General features: G+C 44.2%; 1 protein-coding gene across 6 annotated transcripts in view; it reads left to right on the top strand.

Annotated features, from left to right (window-relative positions):
- The window catches only part of LOC102906731 (protein NDRG3), a 68,813-nt gene extending 47,091 nt beyond the window's left edge, over nt 1–21,722 (top strand). For 3 of the 6 annotated variants that reach the window (XM_076571054.1, XM_076571055.1, XM_076571057.1), the window contains 12 exons: nt 220–282; nt 1,651–1,711; nt 2,456–2,542; nt 6,640–6,696; nt 8,330–8,433; nt 9,409–9,474; nt 9,592–9,643; nt 11,897–11,944; nt 17,534–17,569; nt 17,709–17,760; nt 19,050–19,088; nt 20,193–21,722. In XM_076571054.1, the coding sequence (XP_076427169.1) occupies nt 220–282; nt 1,651–1,711; nt 2,456–2,542; nt 6,640–6,696; nt 8,330–8,433; nt 9,409–9,474; nt 9,592–9,643; nt 11,897–11,944; nt 17,534–17,569; nt 17,709–17,760; nt 19,050–19,088; nt 20,193–20,374 (847 nt within the window). In that variant the 3' untranslated portion in view covers nt 20,375–21,722. The remainder of the gene's footprint in view (nt 1–219; nt 283–1,650; nt 1,712–2,455; nt 2,543–6,639; nt 6,697–8,329; nt 8,434–9,408; nt 9,475–9,591; nt 9,644–11,896; nt 11,945–17,533; nt 17,570–17,708; nt 17,761–19,049; nt 19,089–20,192) is intronic. The other 3 variants (XM_076571058.1, XM_076571056.1, XM_076571059.1) reach the window with 1 other exon arrangement.
- The last annotated feature ends 319 nt before the right edge of the window (nt 21,723–22,041 follow it).

Here is a 22,041-nt window from a genome sequence, read left to right as displayed (position 1 = left end):
TGTCATAAGAGTGTGGACTTTTACTCCCTTCCTCACATGGCAGTCATGGAGGATTATGGAGCAGGCCACAAGTTGTTTCATCACATCCTTTGAGCCTTTGGTTTAAAAAAAAAAAAAAATCATGTGTTTCTCTAAGACTCCTGGACTGGTCAAGGTCTCCTAGTGACTGGGAACTGTGGGTGCTTTCTAATTCAGAAGAGATGTCTTTCTGGGTTTCAGGTATCAGTACCCCACCATGGACGAGCTAGCTGAAATGCTGCCCCCTGTTCTTACACACTTAAGGTGAGTAGATTCTATAGTCTTCCACTTTCTTCCCCCTCATTGCTACAAATGAAACCCAGGCTTTCACTCCCAATAAACAGATAACCTTCCAAAACAAAACAATAGATTATCGTTTTATTTTAATACTTTATATTCCCTAAATATAAATACAGTGATTCACAAACAGAAGACTCATCACGTTTGTTGCATAGTTGGGACATGGGTGTCGGTGAGAGATAATCATAATAAACGACTTAGACAGAGTAGGCTGGAGTGTATCTCAGTGATAGAGCACATGTTTAGCAAGTATTGTGCTCTGAGACTGGTCCTTAGCACCAAGCAGTATCAGTACAAAGAAGTCTGTGGCTATTATGATAGATAAAAGAGCAAGCAGGCTCCTCATAAATGAAGCTAGCTAGGTAATGTCTCTCTGGATAGGTGCCATATAGGCTAGGACAGAGAGCCAGGGAAAAAGAAAGACTAATTAATAAGATCGAGTGGAAGAAAGGCATGTTATAAAGTCTGAGAAACACAGACCAGATTCCATAGATCTGAAAGATTAGATAAAAGTTGACAGTGTCCTTATTGGTAAAAAGGAAAAACATCAAAGGATTTTAATCCTGGACTGATATACAAGTTAGACTTTTAAAAAGATTGCTGTAGGTATATAAATTACACATTGGTAAAACTATTTAACTTTAAAAAAAAAAAAAAAAAAGGATTGCCGGACGATGGTGGCATACGCCTTTAATTCCAGCACTCTGAGGCAGAGGCAAGTGGATCTCTGAGTTTGAGGCCAGCCTGGGCTACAGAGTGAGATCCAGAACAGGCACCAAAACTACACGGAGAAACCCTGTCTCAACAAAACAAAAAACAACCAAAAAATAGGATTATTCCTCTTCTAGTCATTTGTAAAGGAGTAAAATCAAAATGCATGGATAATAGTAACTAATGGAAATATTTCTGGGTAGTTTTGACATGATTTGCTGATGAATTTTGAGGTGGTAGAGAAAATGAATTCCAGATTTGAGGCATATATATATATATATATATAATTTTTGAGACAGCATCTCTCTTGTAGTCCTGGCTGTCCTAGAACTCACAATGTAGACAAGGCTGACCTGGAACTCACAGAGATCTGCCTGCCTCTGCCTCCCAAGTCCTGAGATTAAAGGTGTGCATCACCACACCCACAGCATATTTCATTTAACTATAAGAGGAAATTTGAAAGTAGGTGGAGTTACCCTTGTTAATATAGGTAAGACACTGAAGTTGGAGAAGTTAAAGAAGCTTGTCTAGGAAACTTTGTGAGACCCTGCATATACACCCAGCTTATATTCTTTCCAAAGGTAGTTGACTTTGTCAATTGTTGATGTGTCCTATTCACAGTCTGAAGGGCATCATTGGTATTGGAGTTGGAGCAGGAGCCTACATCCTCAGCCGATTCGCGGTAAGTACAGGAAGGATTAGTCTGACTCCTGAGGCAGAGAGTGTGGGGGTCCCAGCCAGGTGCCTGCTTGTGTTGGCTTTGTAAGTTCCAGCTGTTCAAGCCACATGTGTGTGTAAAGGCTTGCTTTGTGTATAGAGGATCTGAAAATCCACACATGAGGACAGGACACTGTAGAGACCCAGATGCGGCTTCTGGGGGGATTGTTAAAGCCATGAAAAGTGAGCTTGAGCAGAACTGACACCATAATGTGACAAAACAATGGGACTGCACTTTCCTACCAAACCCTGTGGAAGGACTCCTGCTGTGACGTTCCTCCTGGATCCCAGGAACGTGGTTTTGGGGGTGGCATTGCCTATTCAGTGGCTTCAGGAAAAACATTTCAGGAGCCTGTGTTGGACCACAGCAGCCCACATAAGCCCCTATGGCAAGTGTTTAGCACACTTGCTCCTGAGGAAGTCCCCCTAGGAGATGAACCACTGCAGCATGCTGTCCTCTGCTGGAGCAACAGAACTCTGGTCTTCCCTAAGCCCCATGCAAGGGATGATGGCTGGACAGCATTTTGAGAGACTGGTTTCCAGGTGCTGGGTCAGATTTCCAGAGGTATTATTGTCTGTAGGTGCTCCAGAGCACCTCTCTGCAGGCTTCCTTCCAGACAGAGGCAGTGAGATTTAGCACAAACCTGCTGACCATGTCGACTGCTTTAAGAGAGTGGGAGTCTCACAGTTGTCTCTGTCTCTCCTTCAGCTCAATCATCCAGAGCTGGTAGAAGGTCTTGTGCTCATTAACGTTGACCCGTGTGCTAAAGGCTGGATTGATTGGGCAGCTTCCAAAGTAAGTACTAAATGACGGTGTCCATCTGTTCATTTTCTGGTCCCTTAGAAAATTACCTATTTATGAAGTTTAAAGGAAAATGAGATGTTTGGTTTTGTTGAGTGTTGTGAACTGAATGTGTTATGCAAGCATTCTTAACATCAACCTTCATCTATAACCCATGACAAAATGTTTTAAGTATATAACTTACAAATGTTTATACAGGTAATCACTACATAGCCAGTGCATAGAATATTTTCAGATCTTCTACCTTTTCCCAAGAGATACTCTTTGCCAGTTACTACTCTGTTCTGACTTCTATTACAAACAGATTGGTCTCATGTGTTCTGAAGCCTCATGTAATTGGTATTGTAGATTATATTCTTTTGTGTGTCTCTTCTTCTTCCCCCATCTCTTCTGCCCCCCGCCCCCGCCCCAGGACCGAACTCAGGGCCTTGTGCTTGCTAGGCAAGCACTCTACCCCTGAGATAAATTCCCAACCCCTTCTTCCCCTTATGATTGCAACAACAACCAAGAGTTTCCTGCTATTGTCTTTGTGTCTTCCCTGTGGTATAGGGAATGAGTCCAGGCCATTTCACATGCTAGAGAAGTACTATAATGTTATGCTATACCCCAACTCTTATCATCTTTTTAAAAGTTATAGGTTATAACTTGAATTTCCCTAAGAGGCAGTGACATCTCTGCCTATTTTTGGAATATTCTTGTAAAGTTCCTTTTAAAATTCTCTGCCCTTCTTGTGTGAATCCCCATTCAACATAAAAACATTTTACATGAGTGGAGCTGGAGAAATGGCTCAGGTGTTAAGAGCACTGGGTGCTATTCTAACCTGGGGTCAATTCCCACCACCCACATGGCAGCTCACATCTGTCTGTAACTCCAGTTCCAGGGATATGACACCCTCACATAGACATACATGCAGGCAAAACACCAGTGCATATAATAATAAATAAATATTTTTTTTAATTTTGCATATAAGTCTCCTGCTAGATTCTTTCTTGTATCTCAAATGTCTTAATCTGGCTTGCATTTACTTTCTTAATAAATAAAATGAATGAATGAATCATATCTCTAGTAAACACAGAAATAGCTCTTTCCTACTGTTCCAAGAGTCATGAGGATTATTAATGTTTACCATATGAAAGATGAAGAAATTTGATCTCTGAAATATGTGCCAGCAGATAGGAAACAAAATGAGTATGCTAACTGTTGGTTTTCATGCGGAGGCACTGTGTTATTTATTAAGCCACGCTGTAACCATGTGAGAAGGGCCACAAGGCATGACAAAACCCACTATCAGAGTTTTATTAGGAGAAGGGAGAGACAGAAGAGAGCATGACCATGCCTGTAGAAGACATGTGCAGAGAGAGGGGTAAGGGGAGGAGAAGAAAGGGAAGGAGTCTGTGTCCAGCTCCTTATGGATTCCCCTGCACATGCGCATATGGGCTTCCGGAGCTACACACGCATGCACATCGATTGTGTGATCACTCTGTGCACAATTATGAGATCATGCAGCACACTGATTACATAGGACGTAAGGCCCCTTACTTGCCTACTGAACTTCGCATGTGCGGTCATGTAGCTGGGGGAGTGGCCAGGAATTCCAACACTAATGACCTAATGAATATAAAAATCCTCAGGGTTGGGGATTTAGCTCAGTGGTAGAGTGCTTGCCTAGCAAGCGCAAGGCCCTGGGTTCGATCCTCAGCTCAAAAAAAAAAAAAATTCTCATGCTAAACTAGAGTAAAAGAGAGATCATGGAAAAGGCTTCATGTTCTGTTAGCATTGGGTTCTCCTGTGTTAAAACCTGATTTCCTGTTTTCAGGTTGCAGTGAAAGCAGTCCATTGAAGGCAAATGTTATTTCTGTGTTTTAATATAAATCCATGGGTGTTGAAGTTAAAGCAGTGATGTTTTCTGTAAGAAAAAAAGAACTTAAGCTTTCATTTTCTTATCAGCAAGATGGCTTAATGTAAAATCTCATTTTTAAATACCTGCTTTTAAATACTTTTTGGTTACCATGAATGTCTTTGTAATTTGCCACCGAAAGTCATGTTTTCCAGAGCACTACAACCTCATTTCTCACATGTATCAGGGACTCATTGATACTCAAACCCATGACATCTAGTAATTCAGGATCTGAGAACTTTAAAGGACAGTGATGTAGATTTAAGGGAAGGGTTAATAATGATTTTTAAAGAAATTAACACATATTTAATGCTTACTGTATAGCAGCCACTGTTTTGTTTTTTTGGAGGGGGAGGTTCTTGGTTTTTGTTTGGTTTGGTTCTGGTTTTTTGAGATAGGATTTCTTTGTGTAGTCCTGGCTGTCCTGGAATTCCCTATGTAGACCAAACTGGCCTCGAACTCAGAGATCCACCTGCCTTTGCCTCCCAAGTGCTGGGATTAAAGGTGTGTGCCACCATCGCCCATTTTTTTTTTTTCTTTAGTGTTTAAACTGCTCTTCTCAGGTTAACCAAGTCAATTAGTAAATTATTTAAGGTCACATAGCGATAAACTTACCAAGCTAGGATACTTGTGAAAACATTATTTGTAAGACAAAAAGATAGACAAAGTCTAATCACCAAAGAGAAGGTAACAAAAATTTGATACTATAGAATAAAATAGTATATGATCAAAATTTTATCTTATTTAGGCCTGATGTGAGATGAGTATAGAGTTTGAGGCCAGACTGAGCTATATTGTGAGACCTTGTTTCTAAAACAAACAAAAAATATTTTGGCTGTTTGATCAGGAAAATTATAAAATTCTCACATAAAGAAAAACCTGGGCCGGGCGTTGGTGGCGCACGCCTTTAATCCCAGCACTCGGGAGGCAGAGCCAGGCGGATCTCTGTGAGTTCGAGGCCAGCCTGGGCTACCAAGTGAGCTCCAGGAAAGGCGCAAAGCTACACAGAGAAACCCTGTCTCGAAAAACCAAAAAAAAAAAAAAAAAAAAAAGAAAAACCTGTCTGGGCCAGGAATGGTGGCACACCATTCCTGTAATGAGGTAAATGAGACCCTGCATATATTTTCTACCTATCCCCAGACCAGATTCTGAACAGTCTGTCTGTCCCTCCCCACACTTATTTACATTTGGGGAATATGGCCTTCCCTAGCTTTGGCTGGAGAGCACTAACAATGCTGCTGGCAGCTGCTGTGGAATTCTCTCACAGTCCGACCGGTGTAAAATGTGCTCACCTGTCTAGTGTAGCACCCCCGCACTTAGATGTGTAACAACCTAGTGACATCTAAGAACACTTTGGGGCTCTGAGCATCAGGAATAATGCAACACATGACGTGAGCTGGGTGATGAGTCTCTTCCTCTTACAGCTGTAGTCTATGGCTCACCCACAGCCCAGGGGTGATTTCAGGCCATCTTTCCTCCTTAATCTTTCAGCCACGTCCATGTCTCTCCCTCACCTCCTCCTCTGCATCCCCACCTCCAACTCAGTGCCTCACCTCCGATCCAAGTCCTCAGTAGGAATTCCATCTAAAGCCCAGGAAGAAAGCTTAAAGAAAGCAAGATCGTTTGAGCTGGAAATGTTTCTGAAAATAGACTGTCTCCAGATTTACACAGATTGCTGCATTTATTAGACATGAGATGCATCATTTTGAAATGGGAAGAACTGGGGGTAAAATGTTCAAAGTGTGAGAACATTCTGTAAATATAGCAATTCCTCCCACTGCCTGAAATAAAGATGGCTAAAACTGCAAGGAATTTTCTTTCTTTGTCTCTTGCATGTCTTGGGCGGGATTGTAAGTGCATCTCTACCTGCCTTCAACCCAGTATAGATGCAGAAATATTGGCAGGAATGAAGCAGCAGACGGCCACGAGTCTCAGGACTCAGAGTTTTGAAGGAATGGCCACTACTCCTTCCAACCCTATTTCAAAGCAAGCTCTGCTCATACCATGGAAAGAATACTTAGTTTTTTCCTTACATTTTTCCCTTTTTTTTTTTCACATTTCTTTGAAATGATACTGATCTGTGTTTTTTTATTTGCTTTTGAAAGATAATATGTGTAAAGTACACCTTCCTTTAGTGAACAGCCATGCAATGCTCACATACGCTCACTCTCCTAACACAGTTTTTATCTTTTAGCTCTCAGGCTTGACGACCAACATCGTGGACATAATTTTGGCTCATCACTTTGGGCAGGTAAGCACCTGTGCAACCTGAAGGGCTGGGTTTCCTGGCGTGTGTGTGCAAAGCTTTGTTGTGCTTTGGGAAAGAACGAGGTACCTTGCAGTCTACTGGCTCCTGTAGTCAGAAGGGCATGTGGCCCTGAAAAGACCAGGCCTATGGGAGAGGCTTCCCTTAGCCTCAGGGATCTTGGCACTTGGAGAGTGACAAAACCAGCATCTCCTCCACCTGTCCCCTGTGAGCAGAATGCCATCTGTGACTGTTTGGCAACACCAGTGCCTCACCAGACATCTTTAGAGCCATCAGGAGGTTCAGGAAAGGCTTCACAGAAATACAGATTTCAGAAGAAGAAAAGCAAAGAACTCTGAAATGTTATTGTGAGGGGAGCTTAGAGATGATCTTATTCAGCCCTCAGGAACTGATGGACACCGGAATCTCCAGCAGGGGTGACTGTGGTCCTGTGGATAATTGTTGGTGGGGATTTGCCTCCTGTCCTGTTTTCAAAGGGAAAAGTGAGTGATGGAGGAACTGAGCAGTGAGATCAAGAGCTGTGAGGTTGCTGGAGTGTGGAGGAACAGTTACAGTGAGGGGTGAAGGCTGGTCAGCCTGCATACCTAATTCTAAAGACGCCTATAGGAACATGGAAGGTTCGAATAGATTGAGTTGGTATTACCTACTGATTATGTATGGACTAAGTTTTTTCATCTTGTGTATATAGTGTAAGCCTTCATCTTCTGGATGGACATCCAGTGCTCTCAACCACTGAGCCATCTCTCCAGCACCTTTGCCTTTTTTTTAAGATAGGGAAACAAAGGACAGAAACACAGCATAATATTCCACCATTGTCCACACAGAAAATGATGGAGCTGACCTTTGAATCAAAGTCCAGCTCCAAAGTAATAGTCTTTCCTTCATTGTTTTCTTTTATTTCATCACATTTTATCAGTGTAACAAATTTACTTTTATTTTAGAGAAAGGAGCTTATACAGGCTTATCACAGAAAATCTGCAAGCCATCTCATGTCCTGTTTCTTATAGGCAGTCACTCTTTAAGTCTTCTGATTCCTCCCTCTCTTGCCTCTGAGACAGTGCCTTATGCCCAGGCATGGCCTCAAACTGGGATCCTCTTCGTTCTGCCTTCCAAGTGCTGGGATTTTAATCTCAATCTTTTATTGGTGGGTGGCCTCCATCCTATTGTTTTATTAATAAAGGAGACATAATTCACATATACTATATATCAGCCAAAAAGGTTCTCTTGTGTTCTTCCTAATCACTAATCCCCCTAAACAAAGTACCCACTATTCTATTACCTCTCTTCTTTACTTTGCCTGTTTTTGAACGTGAAATAAGTAAAATCATAGTGTATACTGTCTGGGCCTGACATTTTTGGCTCTATGTAACTGTCTTTAGTATATGCCATTCCATATACCAGTTGGTGCCCTCATTTGCCACAGAATATGGAACTGAACTATGGATGAGGCAAATAAAAAAGATGTTAGCCATTCAGTGTATCTGTGCATTAGTAAATCCTGAGCTCCACCCCAAGTCCCCTCATGAGCGGAAAGTCTATCGCCACTGAAAATACAAACCAGATAAGATGGACTTGTTCTGCAGCCCAGTTTACTGGTGTTTTCTTTCACTTGTTCTAGGAGGAACTGCAGGCCAATTTGGACCTCATTCAAACCTACAGACTGCACATTGCCCAAGACATCAACCAAGAAAATCTCCAGCTCTTCCTCGGTTCCTATAATGGGTAGAGTTTCTCATTCCTTCAGTTAACTGTGTAGTCCAGCTCTAAAATCCGTGTGACTTCTAAGAAAGCAGAGAGGAGAAATAATCTACTGCCGTTGTTGTATTACCTGTGCTGTCTGGCCATTCTAGGATGGAAGAGCTATAAGACCGATTTTAGCCAGAGCTTTAAAGAAGTAAACTGTGAGTTCTGAAAAGAGTTGTAGTTTCTAGGTTGTCCTGAGTGTGGGGGGGAAAGAAAGCTAACTTACATATATTCAAGAAAAGCAAATAATCATGGGGACCTGAAGGGAAGCACATGTAGGAAGACAATGGAGAGAACACTAGGGCTTGATTTTGATTCTGGTTGCTGATACCTCATCATGATGTGGATGTAAGTCAGCCCTTTTTTTCTTGAGTATCTCAAACTTTACTTTCTTGTCTATTCCTGTCAGAGGGTAGGCTGAGGAGAGAGCACTGATTCCTCCCTAGTAGTAGTTTTCCAAAGAGGGGATGTGGTGGGAAAGGCTGCATTTGTCAGCGCTGAGTTTGCAGTTACACACCCAGTAAGGTGCAATGCTAACTTCTGAATCTGGAGAGCTTTCCTGCTTTTAATTGAAATGAAAAAGATAACAGCTCTATGCAAAGCTATTGTAAGTATAACCCTCTTCCCAAATAAAAGTATGCCATTCCCTCCTCCTAAGGGGCTCATTCCTACAGACCACTTGGAAAATTCGTTAGACCTGAGGATTTCAGTATTGCTTTTGTTTGAGTTTTAAAGTTCTCCCCCTTTTTAGCATCCCATAAAATCCCTGTTCCTGCTCTGTAGCATGCAGGGTGCCATGGAAACAGCCTCAGTAGAACGCTCAGGGCCCTTCCATCCTCAGGTGTGAAGAAGACAATGTTCCTAGACTGCCATACTCTTGATTACATGTCCAGGAAACACATAAAGGGCCATGATTTTCCTGCAAATGACCCTGATTCTGCTTGGTTTGTCTAGACGCAGAGACCTGGAGATTGAAAGACCTATACTGGGCCAAAATGATAACAGGCTGAAAACACTGAAGTAAGTCCCTGAGTCTCCCCACTGAATGGCTGTGTATCTGCCTGTCATGACGAATCCATCGTCCCCAGTGTTTGTGCTTACTTGCTGACTGACTCCTCTTCTTCCTCGTGTTCCTAGGTGTTCTACTTTACTGGTGGTGGGGGACAATTCACCTGCTGTGGAGGCTGTGGTAAGTATGTCCTGATGTGAGCGGGCTGGGGTTGAAGTGTAGTCAAATGTATGTGGCAGGCACACCGCTGACGTGTGTCATGGGAACATGACCACATGGGGCCATGCTGTATCTAATTGCACCTACCAGGGTTTGCTGTTACATGTTTTGAAAATCAGTTCCTCAGCTGTCACCAGGTCTCATCAGATTGGTTAGTGTGGTCCTTGACAGTGTGCTGCTGTCCATTCTGTGGCAGTCATTGTCAGATTTTCGGCACTCAGCCTTCCACTTAAGGGAAGTTAACCACCACAGATTCAGCAAATAAGGCTGCAGAGGGCCACAACGCTTTTTCTTGTGTTGACTTAAATAGCGTGTTCGTTTATTTTTTAAAGGCATAGTTTAGCCAAATAAGTAAGGCCTTTTTATCTTATTTCCACGCTTCTTTTTTTTTTTTTTTTTTTTTGAGAGGAGGGGCCTCATCCAAAACACAGAGTAGACACTCCTCTAATCACCCGTTAGACCTGACTCCCTGGCCAGAGCCCCCTATGCCTCTGGTGGTGGGGACTTGAGAGGTGGCCCTGGGACTGACTATCCAGAGAAGCTCCACAGGTGCTAGTTCAGGATTGACACCTGGCTTTGTTCACTAATTCAGCATCGCTTTGAGCATCCCCTATTTGTTCAGGGCTGAGGAGTAACAGATCTATCTATTTGGGGATTTGGAAAATGCATAGATGTGTCAGAGTCCAGTGATTGAGGCTGGGAATGTAGCTCAAGGCAGAGCACTCACATGTAAGGCCCTGGGGTCAGTCTCCAGCCCTGCAAGAAAACACTGGGCCCTGGTGATTGTAGTTAGTTAAACATGGAAACACTGTCAATTGTATGAATTACAAAGTAGTAGATAAAGGAAAGCATGCTTTATTATGCTAAATCCGGACATGGAAATTGATTTCTTAGAAAATATTTATAGCTTGTCCACTAAGTTCGGAGCACTGTGACTAGCCATTAGATACCCACTTTAAAATTCTACCTGTGGAATCATTGCATATGCTATAGAAAAAAATGGTGCATTTATCACAACCTGCATTGTCATTCACATAGAGCAAGTTAAACCTGATTGATCTTGGCTTTTAGATCACCTCCTGATTTTAGAGGAGTGTTGTATATCTGCCCATCAGCATCCCAAGATCCAGAGTTCACCTGGATTGCTGATTCTTGCCTAGGTAACTAGAGCCACTCCCGATGGGCCCACTGCCTCTTCAGTATGCACACATGCCACTGCTCTGCTAACCACTCAGACCTTGTCACCTCAGAAACCCTCTGCCTTCCACAGTGAGCTCCAGTCTGCCCTGGCTTTGCCTCTGTGCATCTGCACTTGACACTCGCCACTCTAGTGACACGGGGACTGCACGGCCCTCCTCTCTCTGCCTCCGGGAGCCCCCAGACACACACCTTTCCTTCCTGTTTATCTCTGCCTCTCTCTGCCTCCGGGAGCCCCCAGACACCCACCTTTCCTTCCTGTCTATCTCTGAAAACCCTACTTGGCTTCCCATGTGCTCATTCCACACAGCTGTGAAGTTTTCAAAGTTATTTCATTTTCTTTTGTGGTGTATATTATCACAGGTTTTATGTGTATATTCTTAGAAAACATAAGGGAAAGCTGTTTGAGTGAGTGAGCCATAAACTATTGTCCTTTGACAGCTGGAGGTATATAGCTCAGTGATGGGGCATGTGCTCCGAGATTATTTTCCCAAAATATTTTCTTTGAGGTCCCTGCCTTCATAGATAGAAGGATACAAGATCCCATACATGGAGATGTACCAAGCTGCTATCCCTGATTTTGCTGACCATTGCAAGGGAACAGTCACAGAAGAACTCAGCTTCACACTGGGGAGCCAGAGACCTTGAGGCAGAAGAATCAGTGGTTGGGGAGGGACTGAGCAGGGAGATGGAGACAATGCACAGGCCCAGCTGATAGGCCATTGGTGCTAGGACAACATGGAGGAGATCCCAGCAGGACAGGGCCACAGTCTTCTTTGTCTCTCAGAGAAGGAATGTTCCTTGCCCACATGTCATAACGAGCAGGAAAAGCCTTTAGATTCAACATGTTGTTCATTGAAAGACTGAAAGCATCAGAAAAGGAAATGGCAAAATTTTAGATGAACTCTGAACCATCAGACAAAGTGTGCCTCACACGTGACATCTAATCTCTTTGGCTTATAAGATCACTGGGATGGTAAGTCTAGCAATTTATAAAATTGTTTTTTTTTTTTTCAGGTTGAATGTAATTCTCGCCTCGACCCTATAAATACAACTTTGCTAAAGGTAATGTGTCTTCTTTCACAGCCAACCAGTTGTGATAAGTTAGATACGCTTCAACTCTGTGTTTTCATGCAGAAAGGATAATTCTCTTCCCTCCGCTCATGGGCACTTGTGTGTTCTCTTCTCTCTCTCTCTAAAAATAAGAAAAACATATTAATTACATTTATGTATTTATCGGTAGTAGACACAATGTGCCAAGACACACAAGGACAAGTTACAGAAGTCAGTTCTCTCCTTCCACCACGTGGGTCTCAAGGACAGGACTCAGGTTGTCAGGCTGGGCTGCACTGGCTGCAAGCACTTTTATCCTCTGAGCCCTCTCACCAGCCCAAAGAATACATTTTCTAAATTCTCATATCTTGTCCACTAAAAAAATATGTGGTAAAATACTAGTATCTTTTTTCCCTATGTGTTTTTAGATCATAAGATCAGAGGAGCTGGAGGTCTGAGCATGGTGGTACATGCCTTTAATCCCAGCACTCAGGAGATACAAGTGCATCTCTTGCCTGGGCTACATAGAGATACCCTGTCTGGGGAAAAAAAAAAAAGAAGAAGAGGAAGAAGAAAGAAAGTTGGGATGGTGGCCTGTGCCTAATAATTCCAACTAGTAGGAGGCTAAGGCAGGTTTGCTATGAGTTTAAAGCCAGCCTGAGCTATATAATGAGTTCCAGGCTATCCCGAGCTACAAAACAAACAAGCAAAGATTAGAAGATATTTATAGCCCTATATTTGTTTTCCTCCATTTATGTCATAAACATTTAGTGAACGCACAAAATTACAAGAACTAAGGAGGTACTGGGAATGCTTTATATCCTGAGTCCTGTTGTATTTTTAAGAAAACTTCTAGAATTTCTTAATGATAAGGGGTACATTTTTTTCTCTTAGGCCTCCTTGTACTTTTAAGTTTCCAGATTATCAAGATTCACCCTCGACGGGTGGTGACAGCGCACACACCTTTAATCCCAGCACTATGAGTTCGAGGCCAGCCTGGTCTACAGAGTGAGTTCCAGGACAGCCAAGTCAGAGAAACCCTGTCTCAAATAAGAAATTCACCCTCATGAAGTGTCCCCTACAGAAGCTCTGGCTGAGTGTTGTCAGAGCTGGAGTCTCTGCTCACATGTTTGAGGAGCTGGCCTGCTGCTCTGCTGCCCCTCCTCTGTCTCCCTCCACGTGACTCCTGCCTTCTTCCCTCTCTCGTGTGTGTGAAGGGCAGGCACTGTCAGCAGCAGCAGCATTAGTTCTCAGAACACACAGAGCACACTCAGGGCTTGGAGCTGTGTAACTCTCGGTGCTCTGGACTCCCGATGATCAATGGCCTTCTCTAAAATATGGATAAAAAAATTTATGGTTTCAGATTTAATTTTTACAAAGTATGGTGGTGCATGTTTCAAAAACCAGACTTGGGAGACAGAGAACCAGGAGTTGAAGTTCATCCTCAGCTACATGCCAAGTTTAGGCCAGATTGGGCTTCAAGAGACTCTAGCTCACAAAACCATGGGCCAGCTAGACGGCTCCACAAGTAAAGGCACTTGCTGCCAAGCATGACGACCTGAGTTGGACCCCCAGATCTCACGTGGTAGAGGAGAACTGACCCCCACCAGAGGCTTTGACCTCCATACACACCAGGCATGATATGCATACACACACACAAACTAAAGAAATGCAACTTCTAAAATTTAATGAAAACTAACGGGCTGGAGAGAAGGCTCATTGGTTAAGAGTGCATCCTACTCTTGAAGAGGACCCAAAAGAGCAACCAAAGTTCCCAGTACCCATGTCCCAAGGCTTCAGGGAATCGGATACCTCTGACTTCTGCAGGCAACCTGCACTCATATGCATAGACATAAATGTAATTTTATTTTTTAAAGATTTATTTTATTGTTATTTTTAAATACATTAACTGGGGTGTGTGTGTGTGCGTGTGTGCGCATGCTTGATGGATGTGAGCCTCCTGACAGAATGCTGGCAACCAAACCCTGGAAGAGTAGTAGCCAGTGCTACTCATACACGGTTTTGTTTTGTTTTGTTTTTTTTTTTTGTGTGTGTGTGTGTGTTTCTTATTTGTCTGTCAGTGAGCTCATACACGTAGTTTTTTTTTTTTTGTGTGTGTGTGTGTGTGTGTGTGTATGTTTCTTGTTTGTCTGTTTTTTTTGAGACAAGGTCTCACTATGTAGCTCTAGCTGACCTGGAGCTTACTGTGTAGACCAGACTCACCTTAAACTCAGAGATCTGCCTACTTCTGTCTCCTGTGTGCTGGGTCTGAAGTTGTGCACCACCATGCTTATCCATACATACACATAATTTTAAATGAAAAACTCAATTGTCAAAGAATAAATATTTTTTTAAAGAAAAAAAAACTCCAATTAGTTTTCTACTGCAATAGCCATGAAGGTTTATTTCTGGGCACACACACCTATTCACAATAGCCTAGAGCAGAGGAGACGTCTCCTGTGGCAGATGGAACAGATACTCAAAAGTATCTGATGGCATCGATGTGTGACATAGTTTTTCTTGGGCTAGGGATGCACTTCAGAGAGTACCTAGTGTGTATGAGGTCCCATCATTGCAAAAAAGAAAATATATGTAGTTTTCCCACATTCTCTGCATGTAGGGTCTGTTTTATGGTTCTAATCAATCATGTGTTTGGTTTATTTTTATTTTGTTTCTTTTTATAATTTTTTTTCTTTGATCTTTCAAGACAGGGTTTCTCTGTGTAGTTTTGGTACCTGTCCTGGATCTCCCTCTGTAGACCAGGCTGGCCTCGAACTCAGAGATCCGCCTGCCTCTGCCTCCTGAGTGTTTCGATTAAAGGTGTGCGCCACCACCGCCCAGCTTCTAATTTATTTTTAAATTATTCTTTGACAGTTTCAGGCATTTATTGTTTTGGTTTTGCTGTTGTTAATTGGTTTTGTTTTGTTTTGTTTTGTTTTTTTGAGATAGGGTCTCCCAGATAGCCCTGGCTACTGGAACTCATTATGTAAACAAGACCAAACTCACAGAGATCCACCTGCCCCTGCCTCCAAAGTGCTGGGATTAAAAGCGTGCACCACCACGCCTAACCCAGACATGATATTTTCTGGTCCCACTCTTCTTCCTACCCTTTGTTATGCCTCTGCCATACCCATAAGCCCTCCCCCCATGTACCAACAAGTCCCCACCCCACTCTCATGTCTTTTTGTTTTTACTTTGTAACCCACTGGGCTTAACCAGGCCATCCACATGGCATCCTGTGGAGCCTGAGTAAGTCACCGTGGCCACGCCACCAAAGACAGTGACTGCCTCTCCCCCAGCAGCCCTTCAACCCCCTCCTTCTCTTTTATTTCTTTTTCTTCCTCACTTCCTTTTTTCCTTTCTTTCTTTTTTTTTTTTTTTTTTTTTTTATAGAAACAGTAGCTCTCTGTATAGTCAAGGCTTGCCTGGAACTCACTATATAACCTGGGTGGCCTTACCCCAGATGTACAAGGCTTGCATTATAGGCATGTGCAACAATGTCTTACTTCTAACCAGTTTTTAGCTTCTAAACTTTTCAAAAATCTCAGCTCATACTAGTTTGGTCTGTTTTATATTTGTCAGGTTAAATGGTTGCTTCTCATGCTTGTTTTTCTCAAATTGTTCCTTCTTAACCTCAAATTCTTATGCTTTCTATGGTATTCTCCTGTCTTAAATAATGGCTCCCATTTAAAGAAATTGTTAATTCCAGTAATGAAACAGGGATTCATATAGGTTGGTTTTTTGGTTTGGTTTGGTTTGGTTTGGTTTTTTTGGATTGTTTTTTTTTTTAAAGTAGCCTGTTTAATGATTTAAGATTTATTTATTTATTATGTATACAGTGTTTTGCGTGCACATCAGAAGAGGGCATCAGATTATGAGACGCCATGTGGTTGCTGGGAATTGAACTCAGGACCTCTGGAAGAGCAATTAATACTCTTAACCTCTGAGCCATCTCTCCAGCCCTGACTTTGGTTTTTTTTTTTTTTTTTTTTTTTTTTTTTTTTTTTTTTTTGTTTTTCGAGACAGGGTTTCTCTGTGTAGCTTTGCGCCTTTCCTGGAGCTCACTTGGTAGCCCAGGCTGGCCTCGAACTCACGGAGATCCGCCTGCCTCTGCCTCCCGAGTGCTGGGATTAAAGGCGTGCGCCACCAACGCCCGGCTCTGACTTTGGTTTTTTAAGACAGGGTTTCTCTGTGTAACAGCCCTGGCTGTCCTGGAACTCACTCTATAGACCAGACTGACCTCAAACTCAGAAATCTACCTACCTCTGCCTCCCAAATGCTGGGATTAAAGTTGTGTGCCACCACTACCTGCTGAGGATTCATAAAGCTTTAATTCATTATTTTATTTTATATGTATGCGTGTTTTATGTGTGTGCGTGGTGTGTGTGTATGTGTGTGTGTGTGTGTGTGTGTGTGTGTGTGTACACCATGTGCTTGGCTGGTGTGAGGTCAGAAGAAGGTATAAAATCCTCTAGATCTGGAATTATAATTGTGAGCTGCCATGTGAGTGCTAGGAATTGAACCCAGGATCTCTGGAAGAGCAGCAGGTACTTGCTGTAACCACTGAACCATCTCTTCAGACCCTTCATATCCCTTTAAATAGAGGCAAGTCAGCCAAGTAGCCTCTCTCCAAGGTCAGATCATATCAGCTGGAAGGAATACATTGGTTTCTGTTTGGCCAACATGCAATGGGAACAGTCTTGAGCGCAGGCTGGCAGCTGCTACATCTCTGTCACAATGTTAGAAATGCGAGTTTTCCAGCCTCATTGCAGAATGCTGGGGTAATATCCAAGAGTCAGGAGTAAACAGGGAATTCCCGTGCATACTAGCAAAGCTCTAAGACTGCTTGATGAAAACCCTTCAAAAGTAAAGAACAGTACCACCAGATCCAGCTTGGGGAGGGAATAGACAGGTCTCCACTCCTCATGGCATCACACCCCTTTGTCATAAAGACAATGAAGAGATGAAGGGAATTATAAAGCAGGCATGGTAACCCATGCCTGTGCCTAAGTACTTAAAGGCAAGAAGTGGAGGACTAAGCAACACAGGAAACCCTGTCCCTGACCTCAGGACAGGGACACGGGACCTTACGAAGCTGAGCCATGGGAGCATATTGTTTGAGGGCCGTGAGAATAAGCTTTTGGACGCAGGCAGAGCCAGGATGGAAGCTGCAGCTGATATCACTGTCAGCCTAACAAGAAACACCTGCACAGGCCCGGAAGCTAGGCCTGGCATCCTGGGAACGAAGAGCACTGGGCGTCTCTCTCAGGTTTCAGTCCAAAGGTATTGCCAGCATCAAGACTGCATAGAGTGCACTGAAGTGATGCAAAGATGGATGCAGTTAAGCATCAGGGAGACCACAGTTCATTCCTGACCCTTTCTGTGTAGCTCTGGCTGTCCTGGCCTGGCTGGAACTCGCTCTGTAGACCAGGCTGGCCTTGAACTCACAGAGATCTGCCTGTCTCTGCCTTCTGAGTGCTGGGATTAAAGGCGTGCGCCACCACCGCCTGGCCATTCTTGACCTCTTTGAAAGGCCTTGGGATGCTGAGAGCATTCCCCTTAGTGGAGGTCCTGCTGACTTAAGTGTTCTTCCTCTTCTAGATGGCAGACTGTGGAGGACTGCCCCAAGTAGTTCAGGTAAGAAAGCACTCATAATAACTACGTAACTACATTCTCATTCATTCTCTCTCTCTCTCTCTCTCTCTCTCTCTCTCCTCTTTCATTGCTACCTCTCTACTTAGGTATAAATTAATGCCTTCTTTGTTTGTTCCCCCAGCCTGGGAAGCTCACCGAGGCCTTCAAGTACTTTTTGCAGGGAATGGGCTACAGTGAGTAGTATGTTTTCTATTTAGCAGAAATTTATGGGTAATAGGATACATTTACCATCTGGGAGACCACAAGTCTCAGGACATAGCCCATCTGCTAGTCAGCCGTTAAGTAGAAAACAAGAGAGTATGGAGCATTCACCCATCTGTGCATGTGTTTAAGTTATACTGACAGCTAATATATGTCCTCAGACTAAGGTGATTTTTTTTCTGTTTGTTTGTTTGTTTTGTTTTGTTTTTCAAGACAAGGTTTCTCTGTGTAGACTGGCTGTCCTGGAATCACTCTGTAGATCAGAGTGGCCTCAAACTCAGAGATCCACCTGCCTCTCCCTCCTGAGTGCTGGGATTAAAGGTATACGCCACCACACCTGGTTCTGAGAAGTGATTTTATAGCATACTGAGGCTCCAGAATGTTTAGCTTGCCTCCTGGGGAAACCAACCATAAGCAGCATAGCCATGATTGAAATCTCAGAAGTCTGACCAGGCCCACATTAATCACTGAAGCTTTGGCTGCCTTAGTCATGAATTAGATCTTGTGATTTATATCTGAACCCAGCAGGTTTTACCTGGCCCACAGAACATAGTAGTTACTCCAGGAGAAAAGGACAGCGTCCTTTGTGAAGTGTGTTCTGCCGTGAGATAAGCTGGCAGTGTGTCGAGCACATCCATGTCATGTGCTGCTGTTTTGGGCTCCTACTTCCTCCTCCCCTGAGCTTTCTACTTCGTCACAGAAACTCTCACTCACTTCTCTCAGGGGAAACAAATAAATACCTTTAGCCCCAGACAGAGCTCTTTACCCAGCAAGCAGGTTTTCCATCTTTGGTGTCCATTCGATAATGACCATTGGCAAGCTGCCTCGGAAGCCGGGCCCTAGGTTCAGACCTGTAGCTGCCAGGAAGACCATGTGTGTCTTGTCTAGAGTGGCTATGTTGTCCCTGTCTGTGAGCTACTACCAACCGAGCCCACACACGTGGCCCTCTGCTCACCGGGAGAAGTCCTCTCCTAGCCTAGTCTCATCCTCTCTCCAGAAAAATACCTGGTCATGCAGCTGACCTCTAAACCAGGGTAGGTAGGGTGGCTCCCTGTAGAGTGAGGATGGAGTAGCTTCTTTTGTCTGTTTGGAGAAGTGACGTTAAAGGTGGTGCTTAAGCACCCATGCTCTTCTCTAGGACCTTGAGAGAAACGTTCATCCCTGGCTCAGTATCCTGTCAGCATCTTCTAGGCAGCCAAAGTTATCACTTAGCTCGTGTGGGTCACTAACCTGCCTTTTCCTGTGTCCATCCTGCTTCCAGTCCCGTATGTGCAGCTCAGTCACCTCAGCAGCGAGTCAGGTACCTTCCTGTGCTGGCCCTGCCCGCCTCCCAACCATGCTCTTCCTGCTGCATTGGCTGCCTGCAGCATGCCCGCGGTTTCCCTGTGCAGTGAGAGCCCGATAGAACAGGGCTTAGTGTGTTCTAAGAGTTGACCCTGCAGATCAGGCCTGGTCCTGTAAGGAAGAGGATTCCGCTGAACTGCAGGTCTCCTCTCGGTCCTCAGCCAGGGTGACAGTGGCAGCTAAAGCACAATTCGGGGAGGGGATCCCCACCACCACCTATGTCCTAATCCGTGAAGTGAGCCCTAGACAGGAATCAAAAGGGCCTGCAGCCTTGACTCTAGGTAGAAGTGTTAGTTAGCATCTGTGTCCAGAGGCCCCACAGCGATGGTGTCTTTTGACCCCAGTGATGAAATGGCAGCAGGGACAGTGACTGCAGATCCAGAATAATAGGCAGTGAGTTCTGTCTGGTAAAGCCCTGTCCAGGCCATGCTGAAATTAAATGATCTTAGAGTCAAACTAGTAACGGTAACAAAACAGGAGTCTAAAGTAAACAACCCCAGAGTCAGTTTCCTCTCAACCCCTGATCCCCAACAGCCTGTACCTCATCCCTCTATGGTCATCAGCTCCAGAACACCTTCCCTCCCCTCTACCCATCTGTGTCTCCTCCCCAGAGGGCAACAGTAGCCTGTGGACACGGATGGTAGTCTTGTTGTATCGGGCTTGCACTGTGTTTGTGAAATACCTTCCTACTTGTGTGGTTTGTCATTCTTTCTTTTGGTTTAGTCTTGCATGCACTGCAGGTTTGGGTCACCAGTATGTGTTCCCAAAGCCACCTTCCTAATCACTGTATGAATGGCGGGGGCGCAGCTAAGAGGCTTTACTCCACCCTTAGGGTTTCCCGTTGTACTCTGAAGTAGAATCTGGGGAGAATCGAGATGCAGGGGATCAAAGCAGCCTTGCATACAGCCACTCACCTGGAGCAAATAGTGCAAAGTGGGGTACCTCTTCTGTCATCCTGGGTGTCATCTTAGGTGGGCTGGGAAAGGTAGAGTCTTTGGTGAAACTGTAGAGTACCAGAGCTTCACTGAGCTCCTTCTAATATCCTGCTTCTTTATTACAGTACCGTCTGCCAGCATGACCCGGCTCGCCCGATCACGAACCCACTCCACCTCGAGTAGCATTGGCTCTGGAGAAAGTCCCTTTAGCAGGTCTGTGACCAGCAATCAGTCAGATGGAACTCAAGAATCCTGTGAGTCCCCTGATGTCCTGGACAGACACCAGACCATGGAGGTGTCTTGCTAAGCAGATGCTACTCCCTGGACCATGCAAGTCCCTCCTCCTTGAAATGACCACTCCATAATAGAACATCTCATCCTGTCAGCGGCCTCCACTGTCTTTCACTCATGCATGGCCACAGAACCTTTCTCTAATAGCCTGGACTTCCCATTCTCTCCACACCCCTTTTTGTATATACCAAGAACCACACCATGCCATTACTGTAACATTCCAACATCTTGATCCGATCTGATCTCCATATCTTCTCTCGCCAGCCTTTCCCTATGCTCCCTCAAATATGTACCTGACGAGATTCTTTGATTCCCAACTCCATGTGTGTGCGAGCACGCGTGTCTGTGTCTGTGTGTGCATAGTTCTGCGATTTTAGACATGCTTTCTTGTAGCGCTTCTGCAAAGGGACTTTTTTGCATTCTCAGTGGCGTTTTAAAGGGAAATATGCAGAGCAGATATCTGGATGGCTTGGACCACAAGATTGGATTTTGGTTCCACTTGGACAATATTTGCAGTGATTTCAGGAGAGAGCAGATCTGAGGGATGTGGGGACTGTAGTCACTGTGTGGACCATTGATTAGCTGTGACCAGTAAGAGTCACCCGTTACACAGATAGGCAAGGTGGCAGTCACCTTCCTTGTCCAAGTGGATTCATGCATACCATTGTATAAGTCAGAAGGAGGGATCTGAAACCTAAAATGATGTCTGTACACCATGGAGTTTTCTCCAAAGAATTGGCCTAAGCTCCAGATTAGCCAAGGAAGACAGAAAACAAAATGCCAGGCTCCACTCTGCAGACAGAAGTGCTGTCCCATACATCTGATACCACTTCCCAGACACCCACACTCTGCAGGAAGTGCCTCCCAGATCTGGATGGAGAGTGGTTCTCCATCCCTCTGTCCCATAGAAGGGGACAGTATGATTTAAAATGCCATCGATGGTGAGGGTCTTAATGGGGTAGAGGAGGAATCATTAACACATCACCATGATAAGTAAGTGTAGTCTAGGTTTCAGCAAACATTAATGGGCACCAAGTCACATTGAAGTGGAGCCCATTTCTGGGAAAGTTTTAAGCGTGCAGTGTCCCTTTATAGGAGGGAAGGGGACAATCTCAGGGCAGCCCTGTCCAGGTTGTCGGTGAGGGATCATACCAGCCAGGGAGACCCTCTGGGAGGAAGCTGCCACACAGCAAGGACTCTTCTCTTGGAAGTATCCAGATGTGAGCCCAGCCAAGGTCATGTGGTTCCAAATCTGAGGAAGAGGTTTTCACACACGCCTTGCTTTCTGCTAAGATAAGGAAGGTGTCACTCTGCCAGAGTGTGACTTTTTACAGATTAAATAAAGCTGTATATGTCTCATTGTTCCCTGGCTGCTGGTGTCATTTCTGCAAGCGACTCTCTAAAGGCTTGGGCGGGGAATGAGGTTTTTTACTGGGTCTGGACTGTGCATTTTCTTGTCTGTAATTACTTATCCCATTCAGTGATACTTAATAGAGAGAGGGATGGACACTTTAGAATAATGTGTTTGAGGTATCACAGCCAGGCAGGGCATGCTAGGCTGAATTCCCCATCTACTTGACATGCCCAGATCCCCTCAAAACTCCCGAGAAGCCTGACAATGCTATTCTTGATGAGAGGGAACTTGAGTCTGAGAAAGCTAGTCCATACCTTATGTTCCATCAT

This window comes from Peromyscus maniculatus, chromosome 4 (genome assembly GCF_049852395.1).
Source record: "Peromyscus maniculatus bairdii isolate BWxNUB_F1_BW_parent chromosome 4, HU_Pman_BW_mat_3.1, whole genome shotgun sequence".
NCBI lineage: Eukaryota > Metazoa > Chordata > Mammalia > Rodentia > Cricetidae > Peromyscus > Peromyscus maniculatus.
The sequence above is the reverse complement of the archived record's forward strand: the minus strand, read 5'-3'. Positions and strand labels throughout refer to the sequence as shown.